General features: G+C 53.0%; 1 protein-coding gene across 1 annotated transcript; it reads right to left on the bottom strand.

Annotated features, from left to right (window-relative positions):
• Positions 1 to 2,474: 2,474 nt before the first annotated feature.
• NPW (neuropeptide W) lies at positions 2,475 to 4,459 on the bottom strand. Its single transcript, XM_074158725.1, has 2 exons — positions 4,064 to 4,459; positions 2,475 to 2,510 (listed from the first exon to the last, which is right to left on the bottom strand). Exons 1-2 carry the CDS (start codon positions 4,457 to 4,459, stop codon positions 2,475 to 2,477), a joined length of 432 nt encoding a protein of 143 aa, XP_074014826.1.
• Between the last annotated feature and the right edge of the window lie 6,805 nt (positions 4,460 to 11,264).

Raw genomic sequence — 11,264 nt, 5'->3', positions numbered from 1 at the left:
GTGGGCCAGTGGTCTCGGCCAGGGCTGTGCAGACAGAGGAGCACCCATGGGGGCAGCTCCCCACTCTGCAAGGGCGCAGGGATGGGGACATGGTGGCAGGGTTTGTCCTCACCCCTGTTGCAGCTTCCCATCCCTCCCCATCGCCTGGCATCAGTGTGGCCACAAGATGGCATGGCAAAGCCACCCGGCTGCTACTGCACTACTGCCACCCCCTGAACTCTGCCCAGCACCCCAGTGCCTCAGCCCAGCCTCAGTGACACGGCGAGAAGGAAGGGGTGATGTGTCCCACCGTTGCCTGGGGATTTCTAACCCCCCGTGTCTCCCAAAGCCCAAAAAGGTGCTGGGAATTGCCTTCCTCGGCTGCAGTTAACTCCTCAAAGCTGGTCCGCAGGGGTCAGGGGGCACCAGGACCCTGAATGGGACCAGGACCTGATGTGCTGCTGCAGCTCTGGGCCCCTCCATGATCTCCCTGAAAGCTTTTGTCCCCCCACCCTACTCCTTGCCGCAAAGCCCTACCGTGGTGGGCAGGGACCCAGCATCCTCCCCAACAGTCCCTGGGGCTGCATTTCATCTCAAGGCATCCCCAGGGGCCAGGACAGGGGGTCCCTGTGGTCCAGGTACACAGCCCCCCAGAGCAAGGGGGACAGGAGGCAGACCATGGGGAGAGCAGCATCTCCCTCGAGGACCAGTCTTTTAGAAGGGATTAGATTAACGTCCACCAGGGATGGCTGGGTCCTGCCCCAAGGCGGGAGAGGTAATTAAATGCCTTTTTAAGCTTTCTTCCGTTTTATTTGGCTTGTTGACCCCCAGAGAAAGCCCAGACCTCTCTGGAGAGCTGGGAGCACAGAGGAAATTATTTTACAGCCCTGGTGGGGAATCAGCTCGTGCTCCTCAACAGCAGCCGGAAAAATTATTTTACAAGGTGAGAAGTGAAGGGCTTGTGGTTAACTGAGAGTCTCGCTGGTTTTGCCCCAGTAATTGGCACGTACAAGTGTTTCTTTCCAACAGATGAGGGCAGACGCACACACTCGAGTCGAGTCTCTCATCACACCACCCTTCACCCCCCTTCTCTGTGCATCCCCCTGCACAAAGCTGACCTTTACATTTTCTACCTCATTTTATCACTTACCTCCATCAAGAACGGCAATCTGCCTCGGCGGCCACTCCACAGGCTGATTGGCACCCTGCTAGGTACACGGCCCTTTCAAGTGCTGCTGCCTAATGGGTTATTGGCAATCATGTCTCATTTGGCCCATCTGAGCCCCACGCTGCACTAACAAAGAGCAGAAATTGGAAAATCATGGTGGGGAAGGGAGAGGGGACATGGAGGAGACACCGGTTGGGAATAAGCTGGGAGAGAGCAATCCTTCATGTGTTACAGCACCCGAAATCCTCCCCGAGAGCCCGGGTGCTAGGGGCAGCACGGTGGGCAGGGCTCGGCATGTGCCTGGCTCCCCTGACAAACACCACAGGGTTTTTTCCCTTCAGATCCCAACCAAAGGCAGTGCAAACCCTGCTGTCCCCACTCTACGGTCGGCTGCAAGCCCTTGGCAGGAGCAGGCGGTTCATGCAAGGTGGGTGGAAACGGCTCTTTTTGCCAGATTTCTGGCAAAATCCACTAGCGCTGGCGGGTGCGAGCTTAGCAATTCACAGGAGCTGGACTCAGCCCCCAAACCCCAGTTTTCTCTAGATTCCAGATCCCACCCGCTCCAGCACACCTTTACCACACACTCCTGCCCGGCCCCGAGGCTTCTCCCTGCTTTAATGGGGAATAACATTTATTTTCATCAGCAGAGACATATATAAAATTAAGCTCTACGCAGGCAAATAAACAACTAGAGCAGTGATGACTCGCAGAGACTCAGCCAAGTCCAGGAAAGATTTCTGACTTTGTCATCTTAATTGACACTTAGCCTGGCAGTAACTCCCCAACGGGCAGTAAAAGAGATTTACTATAGAACTGCAGAAGAAACTGTGTCGAGGAGTTAAATCATGTCAGAAAAATCTGGGAGTAACCCGACCGCTGAAGTGCCTGCCCCGTGCAGAGCCATACCAGGTTTTGCTTTTTTTAAAAAAAAAAGCCCAGTGCAATGAAGCCAAAGTTTCCTTTGATCAATTCTCACTTTAATGAGGGCAGGTTCCTAGGAAGCAAACAGTACAGGTTTGTATCATATTGCAAACAAGCTAGTACAGAAATCTAAAAAAAATAAACAAAAATAAATATCTTCCCTGTTTATTTCTCCCCAAGTTCATAGCACTAGGTTGACCTGAAAACAAGATGAATTTACCACTGCGCCTGGACAGCGGCCACGAAAAATCAGATTTTTTGGAATGCAATTGTCTATATGGTTTCAGAGAGGTCAGAGTACCAGGAAATCCGCCGATGAGACTCTTCCTCGCCAGCTGGGGTGAAAGGTTTCCACCTCGGGCAGTCAATGCTCCTCCGGCACTTGAAGCATCTCTGCCAGGCCCCTTCAGCGGATGAGAGCCACGTCTTCAAGCGGGAGAAGCTGAAAGGAGACGAGGGGATGGGTTATTTCGGAGCCTCACCTGAGCATCTGGCTGCACACCCGAGTCCCACCACCACCTCCCTCCCCACGTGGGACCGCATTTCCCCTCCGAACAGCGCTTAAGCCACTGCTGCATTCATGATATTGATGGAAGTATTCTCCTCTGTGGGCTCAGATCCGACCCGTGGTGACTGCAGACTCCCTTTCTGCCACTGTGCACGCAGATAAGCCCTGTGCAAACACCCAAAGACTGGGCTTGGACCTGCCTGCGAGGCTCTCGTGGAAATTTTGCTGTGAAATCAGAGGGATGCACGCACGTACACAGGTCCAGAGCCACGACCGCGGCACCAGGACTGCTCTGCCCGCACACAGCCAGGCTGCGGGAGGTAACGGGGCAGCGCAGGGCAGAGCTGACCTGTCTGGGCTTTCCCAAAATGATACTAATCCCATATTTCCTCCAAAAAAAGGAAGGGGAGAGGGGGAGGAATACAGCTACGTGTTTCAGGGGCTGATCCAAGAGCTAAAAGCCTCCGTGGATTTCAGCTGGATGTTGGCTCCAGCTTTACATAAGAGGAAAGAGATTTAATGTCTGGAACCAGCCCCGAGCCAGTCCCACGCAGCCTGGCTGAGCCCCGAGTGCGCAGAGAGAGGGGTCCTGCCGAGGGGCCACGCCAGGAGAGCCTCGGCATCGCTGGCCTGTTGGCCCTACAGACACCTCTCTCAGCATCGGAGCTCGGTCCCACTGGGTGCAGGTTTGTGATGCACCAAAACGGGGGGCACAGAAATCATCCGGCTCCTTTTTCTGCCCTAGAGCCAGAGGGCAGCTCCTCCAAACACATCCCGTGGAGAGAAGGAACCACATCCCCCTCCTCCCTGCCCGCTTTGCTGGGTGTAACAAACCTTGTGGTTCAAGTTAAAAAAATGTGGCAGAGACTCAACTCACACAGTCGTGCTCACGCAGAGGTGACGGGCTGTAAACACCCCCGGGACCTGGACTGTCCCATGGGGTCACAGCTCCCCTCGTTCCCCCACACCCTCCCAGCCCAGCCGGGGCTGGGGTGCAGATGGCAGTGTAGGTGTTGGGGGGCAGTTCCCCACATCTGGGTGATGCCATGGGGCAGCCCAGCTCTCTGCTTGGGGCACCCCGAAACCCTGGTGTCTATGGGATGGGAGACCACAGCAAGGCTCCGTGCACCCCATTTACCTGGGGAAACTGCTCCATAGCTCTGTGCAGCCCTGTTACCTGGTAAGACCCCTCCATGCACCCCCATTTACCTGGTACCCCCCGCCCATGGTTCCGTGCACCCCTGTTACCTGGTAAAACCCTCTGTGCACCCTTGTTACCTGGTGAAACCCCTCCATGGCTCCGTGCACCCCCGTTACCCGGTGAAACACCCCCAGCACCCCAGGGTGCCACAGAGACACCGCAACAAGCCTCCTGCACCCCAGGAACGGGTGGCACCCCGAGCACCTCGGTGCCCCCCGGCCCCAGCGACACCCCCGGTGACACCCCTGGGCTCCACCGCCCCCTCCCGACCACCCGTCGGGGTTACCTGAGCTCCGCGGGGACCGGGCGGGGGCCGGGCGGGGGCCGGACGGGGGCCGCCCCAGCCCCAGCCCCGCCGGAGCAGACGCTGCAGGAGGCGGCCGGGACCGGGCGGCGGCGGCGGCGGCGGGGCGGGCGGCGGGGTCTCCCCGTCGGGGCGGCCCGGGGGCGGCGGGGCGGCGGCGGCTCCCCCGGGACGGCGGGGGGGCTCGGCCGGCAGCTCCCGGCGCCAGAGGTAGGGGGAGCGGCGGACGCCCATGAGCAGCCCCGAGGCGCGCCCCACCGTGTGGTACCGGGGGCTGGCGACGTGCTTGTACCAGGCGCCCGCCGGTGCCGCCGGCAGCATCAGCCCCAGCAGCACCAGAGCCCCCCAGGCGCCCCCCGACAGCTGCCCCTTCGCCATCGCCCCGGGCTCCGGGCGGGCAGGCTGCAGGCAGGGTGCAGGCAGGGGTGCACCCCGGCCCCGGGCGCCCCAGCGAAGGCTGCCCCGCGTCGGCGCCCCGCCGGTTTATACCACCGTCGGGAGGGGCACCCCGCGGCTCCGCCCCGGCAGCCCCCGGCCGCCCGGTCTGCCAGCCCCGGCCCCCCGCACCTCCTACCCGCCGCCCCCAGCGGCCTCCCGCCCTCCCTTTGCAACCTCCCTCCCGGCATGCCGGCATCCTCCCCATGGCCCCGAGCATCCCTCCCGTCCTTGAGCATCCCCCTGCAGCCTTGAGCATCCCCCTTCCTGCCCCGAGCATCTCCCCTGCAATCCCAAGCATCCTTGAGCATCCTCCTTGCAACCCTCAGCATCCTCTTCATGGCCCAAACAACCTCCCCGTGGTGCCCTTTGCAGCCCCGAGTGTCTTCCCCATGGGCCTAAGCATCCCCTGCAGCACTGAGCCATCCCCCCGCAGCCCCACAAACCTCCCCACAGCCCAGCATCCTCCCTGGCCCCTCAGGACCTGCTCAACAGCAGCAGGATTTACTGACAGAGGAAGAGATGCTGTAAGCTGGCTGCAAGTGAGGACCTTCAGAGAGGACCTGCACCTTCTCTCCTTCAGGTATGAGCCCCAGCCTTACTGCCTGGAGAGAGACCAACAGCAAGCAAAGGGACGTGCCCTGGAGGAATCGTAAGTAAGAATAAGTTGCAGTGATTTTCAGCAAAATTCATCCCGAGTGGGGTACCAGACGGAGTGTTGAAACCTCTTGGTGGGGATTTCACTCCCCTCTTTCTCAGCTCAGACTAATGTCCCACCCATGGTCTGGGGGTCCTAGTGCCTGTGAACTTGCCTCGCTGCAGGGCATTGTCATGGCTGCTTCAGAAGTGCAAAGTGGTGGGAAGAGATGAGACTGAACCCGGGGGGGGGGGGGGGGGGGGGGGGGGGGGGGCAGGCAGGTGGCTGCTGTGCTCGTGCACAGGAGATGCCTGCACGAATGCTACCCCTGGGGTCTCTGTCTGCTCTTCATCACTTTTCCATCCCAGTTAAGGACAGCCATCTGCCTGCCTTCCTACCCAAACAGCTGCTTCAGTAACTCCTGCTCTTCCACCTCTTCTTTAGGAAAAAAAGAGATGACCCAGGAGACGATGAGATTCCCATGGGACACCTCCCAACTTGTCTCCCTCTCACCAAAGCCCACTGCCTCCATAATCCAGAGAAATTACAGGACCTGGTATTTCCTGCTCCTTCCAACACCCTCTGGCACCACTTCTTCACAAACAGGAGGGCTGGGGATTCAGTAACGCCACCCCTGCTGCCTCCTGCTGAGAGCCACTTAAAGTTGCCTGATCAAAATCTTGTGACCACACAATGTTTTGCCCGTAGATATTTTGGAGGGATGCAAGGAGCTGGTCATTCTCCTGCGATTCGGGTGCCTGCAGTGGACAGGAGTGAGCAGCTGCTTTGCACTTTCTCCTGCAGCAAAGTGCTCAAGAGCATTTGCGGGGGATTTGTCAGGCTGCCTCCTCTCCTCTTCTGCAACTCAGTTCTTAAATAGGATATTACCGTGAATTTTGCTATTCCAGTCAGGTGACTTTTCCCCCCCAGATTCCTTAATAAAACCAAGCAGGTCAAATTTATGCTCATCGGGGAGCAATTCCACTTCCTCTTGTTTATTAGCCAAGTTCTTGGCTTTATACACTGAACTATGACTAAAGAATTTCTTTTTTTTTCAGGCCACACAGTAACCTGATTAATTTTATTCTCAGCCTTTTGCATGCTCCTGTGTGCCCATTTTTCCTTGTTATTATTTTAACATGCTCCCAAGGAATCTGTCCGCTCTGCTTCCCACTGTCAGGCTCCCCAGCTCTTTACGAGCATCCATCCAACCCCCATCTTCTCTCATACAAGTTCCCAGCGGTGAAGCTTTCTCCATCAGCCCAGCTTGCACACCTCGGCATTTTGTGACCCTCTGTTCTGGCCTGGGGACGTGTTGGCACGTTCAAGCAGGAGACAGACCCATGCTGGGGACCCCTCAGTGTGTGGGAGCAGGTTCTGCTCATCTTGGCCAAGCAACAACCTCCTCCTGTAGGAACCAGCCCCTTGGCCAGGCAGGAGCCAGAGAGAGCAGGGCTGGGCGAGGAGGCAGAAAAGTGCAAAGCAGCAATAAAACATGGGGAAGTGTAAGATGTTCATGGCATAAGCCTCATGACTTTCCTCTTCTGGGAAGGCTGGGAGTGAAATTCCCAGTTGGTAAGAAGGGGTTCCTGGCCTTTTCCCAAGCGCAGTGCTGGAAGTTACGTGTGTGCAGAGCACGACAAGTTTCTGTTGATGAACCAGACCCAGGGAGTCCAACTCACCCATGGCCCTACTTTGTGGAAGCACCCAGACTTACAGTAAGAATGAAGCCAGGCTCCCATCTCCCAGCGAGCAGATCATTGACGGGCGGGCTATTTTTGCCACGCTTTGAGTGCTCTGGACATTATGAATGGCTTCACCACTTTCATGTTTTAATAGAGCCATTAATGAATGGCATCGGTACAGCACACAGACAATCACATCGCATCCCTCCCTAGTCACCCAACCCCAGTTCACAACGGGACACGCGCTGCCAGGTTTATTTCACTCAATAAAAAGCCATTATTCTTCCTTCTCCCTGTGAGAGACGGATCAATTCTGAACGACCTGAGGCTCAGCGTGGAGAAGGCAGGGGCTTGTTCCTGCCTCTGCCCCTGTTCCCAAGCAAACAGGCAGTTTTGCAGCTTGTGTTTCGCTGCGGCACTACACCGACGTGGGCTCAACCTTCCCACCCAGGAGTGGAAGATTTTCTCATTCCTAGAGATCTGCCTGAAGTGTCTTTTATGTGTATTTTTGGCATGACTTGAATAACTTGTCACGCTGATAAACTCTCCGGGAACTGAACTGAACTCTTTCCTCCCAGTGCATTGAGTGATTCCTGCTTACAGCCAGCCTGTTGTGTCTGCAAAGCACTTTGAGATCCTTCAGCCTGATACAGTAAGGCTCCGGATCTCAAGCAGAGTGCGCATTTCCTCTCCCAAGTATTTTTAAATATCTTTCGAATGAAACAGCTGACAAGTAATTTGTCTTCTATTTATGTCTAGGTAACTAAAATATAATTTTAGGATTCCTATTCCCCTGGCAGAAGCTGGTGTTCCTGCAAACACCGTAGCACATCAGTGGACACATCACATCGTGCTGTTCTGAGGTGGTCTTTGTGCCAGGAACGCCTCCAGAGGAACAAAATCCTGGTTCATCTTGGTAGAAAAAAAAAAAAAAGCTTTTGAACAAATCCTGGCTCCTATGGAAGTTTTCTACAGACTTCCCTGAGATTAAGATTTCAGCCTTTTGAGTCACTTCTGTAAACTGCAGGTCTGTGAGCAGACTCCAGCTTATCTCAAGCCCTTCCAAAAATCCCACTTTTGTGTTTTCACTTAATAAATGCAATTATTAGCTCCAGCATCACATTTACCAACTACATGGAAACTGAGCTGAGACTTTGCTCAGGTTCCCCAGTGCTTGGAGGAACCCTTAATGATGTTATTCCAAATTTGCCAAGGTGAAGGGGAGTGGGATCTAACCATATGGCTCTGCTGCTGAAAGGATTTAAGGTCTTTTTCTTTTATTTTGGAACAAAATCAATCATTTTTATAGGAGGAGGTCACCGAGGAGGCAGCTGCATCTCCACATCCTGCTGGATGCTCGGGCTCTCCAGGAGGCACCTCCTTCTCCTCTGGACCAGCCACCTCCACCACAACTCTAAACTGAGATGCCAGAGCACGAACTGGGGTTTCAGTGTGAAAAACTGCACAGCTGGGGGGCGAGGAGGGGGAGCAGTGGGAAGCATCACGTCTTAAACCCCTGCAATAAACCCAGCCGAGCCCTCTTGTCAGAGCCCTGACTCTACCCAATTTAATGCCTGTTGTGCTCTCGCCTCCCACCACACACATTACTGCACCCATTCAGGATTTGTGGCTTTTGAGAATGATCTAAATGAATTTGATGTCCCAGAAAGAGGCACTTGAAAAATAAACCGGTGTGGTTTGATGATAGCATTTTCCACATTTTTATTATAATGACTCTGGTGTTTATTGGAAGGTTAGCGACTCAGCCGAGCATGAAAACAAAGCAATTGAAGAGGCCAGCCCTGTGATGGGGTCTCTGCACGCTTGGTCATTAATGCTCCTTCTATACATGACACTTTTTGGCCATTTGGTCTCTACAGCATCTCCCTGTGGGAGTGTGATGAGAGGATGGAGTCAACATCGTTTTGGATGAGGAGCTTCATGCGCGCTGGTACAGAGCCTGCCTCCTCCTCCGGCTTTGCAGCACTCTGCAAACTCACACCGCTTTCATTAATTGTGATCATCCTGGTTTTCAGGTTGAGAAACCGAGGTCCAGAGGGTTCAAGTGAGTTGCCAAAGACCATGTAAGCGAATGGCAGGTCCGGCCAAGTAATGGAGCCAGGAGCCTAATCATAGAATCATAGTGTTTGGGTTGGAAGGGACCTTAAATATCATCTAGTTCCAACCCCTGAGTTCCAAAATCCTTTGCCTGGAAACTGCCTGGCTCTGCAGGGCACAGGTTTGCCTCGGAGAGATGGGCACAAAACAGCCACTGCCGTGAAATCTGCTGGAGGAACAAAAAATGGCAAAGGAGCTGAAGTCAGAGGTTGCACCAGGGATGAGTTTTGCTGCCCATCTCCTACCGGGTTTGAAGCTCAGCATCTGAGCAACCTGGTACAGAAGATCCCATGTGAGAAGGTGAACGTGATAAATACCCTGCCTGGCTGCCCGGGAGGTCGGTGGTCTGGGTCCCCGCTGCTCCATCTCTGCCCGCACACCAAATTTCTGCAGTTTACCCTTCACCTACTTTCCCAGACTCACATCCCTGCTGCCTCTTGCATTACTTCAACCCGGGAGTGAGTGAAGTCTTAATGGCAAGGAAAAAAAAGAGATATATTCCCACACATGTGGCTTAGCAAACCCTGATGCTTTCCAACACACAACCCACTGCTGAGTTTTCTCGGTGAATCAGAACGAGTGTGTTTTGCTCAGGAGTGGGGATGAGGCACTTAGCAAGCGGGACCCAAGCAGGCTCGGTCCCTCGGGTACCGCAGTGACAGCACCCCAGGCAGATCTTCCCAGAAATAACCACCTTTGCCATTTTCTTGCATCTAGAGTGTGTCCTCGTGTAATAAAATCAGATTACGGAGCGATTCCTTTCACCCGTGATTCAGAACATGCTGATTAAATGCTATTTCTTTGTTCCTCTTAAATAAAGGAACTGTAGCTGATACAAACAAATTACGATTTCAAACTGTGAGGCAAGACACACCTTGACTCCACAATAAAGCTGCTTCGCATTTTGGTGTCTCTGAAGAGAAAGAGGAAACAATAAGTGGTGCTTCCTAATGTCGCAGATCTTCTTATTAAAGTGCACTGAATTAATTATTTTACCCCTAAGACACGTCAAATTCCTCACTATTTTTAGACTTGTGTACTATTTTAAGAGATTTTTTTCCAGGGTCCAGTCACATGGAAGTTAAACAGCAAGCAGAAAAGTCTCCAAAGGATAATAAACTATCTCAAATTACTTTGCTAATGGAACAAAGAGTATTGTAAATGTCACACACGATATAACAAGAGTGGTAGAAACCTTTACATGAAACAATGGATCCATTAGCACTAAGTTTTTTTAAAAAACCCAACCAGACTCGCGATACTTTTGCATAGTTTCATGGAGCTTGCTGCTCCAAGCCAAATGAACTTGTTTGTTCACTTGAATTCTGCAGCTGAGCTCACAACGTGGCATCCAGCTTACTAATCATGCACACTCTCAAGGCATCGATCATTTAGGATTTCAAAGCCCATTATAGACAATAATTAAGCCCCATCGCACCCAGCTGAGTCAGTGGAATTATTTCTGCTTAAAACTGAGGTACGGAGAGGGAATAACTGAATCACTGATTGGAGACCAAAACTGAGCCAAGGTACAGACCCAAGCCCTATCCACCAAACTCCACTAATTGGTCCTTGCCTATCCAAGCTTAATGAAGTAGTCCATCATCTTCCAAGCTACAGGCATGATCCTTCACTTCTTATATGACTCATCAACTTGAGAACCTGACTCTGATGGGGCTACTTGGGTGAAAGGATGAACTGTCAGAAACCATCACATCACCCATCCATCCAGCCCCATATTTTGCCTATTTTGCCTCTAACAACTGCAGTTGGCAGAATATTTAGCCTCTAAACATCTCAAAGGCAGAAGCAACGTCATCATAGAGTGGCTTGGACACGACATAACACCACCAAAGAATCGCGATGAAAAAAATCACAAGGATGGGGCATGACAGCATTGCCTTAGAAAAGCAGCAAGTAAGCAGCAAAGACAAAATGCAGGTAAGAGGGCAGGGAAAAAAAAGATGCCATCAGAGGTCTGTCTCTAATGCAAGCAGATTTCTCAGCCCCCTCTAGTCCATGATTCAGTCTTTCTCCTGGAAGTAATTTACAATAACGAAAGCGAGCTAATACCCAGATGTGTGAAGTATGGAGCATATTTGGCTCTGATCTGAAGCATGTTTACTGTAAGGAGGAAGAGTTGTGAGATGAATCTTTTCTTTGACAGCTCTGAGATCTCTTAACCAAATCCCACGCAGCCCCGAAGTGCTCTCCTATTTTCTTGAGATTTAATTAGGTGAGTCTATATTGTACACACAATCATATACGTGTAAGATGATTGGAGCGGAGGGCTCGAAGGTGTGTAGAT

The sequence above is a fragment of the Numenius arquata genome, chromosome 14, assembly GCF_964106895.1.
Source record: "Numenius arquata chromosome 14, bNumArq3.hap1.1, whole genome shotgun sequence".
In the NCBI taxonomy this organism is placed as follows: Eukaryota; Metazoa; Chordata; class Aves; order Charadriiformes; family Scolopacidae; genus Numenius; species Numenius arquata.
The sequence above is the reverse complement of the archived record's forward strand: the minus strand, read 5'-3'. Positions and strand labels throughout refer to the sequence as shown.

Coding starts and splice junctions, on each gene's coding strand:
- NPW (XM_074158725.1), bottom strand. CDS start 4,459: ATGGCGAAGGGGCAGCTGTCGGGGGGCGCCTGGGGGGCTCTGGTGCTG. Junction 2,511..4,063: donor CCGGTCCCCGCGGAGCTCAG/GTAACCCCGACG, acceptor GTCTCCTTTCAG/CTTCTCCCGCTTGAAGACGT.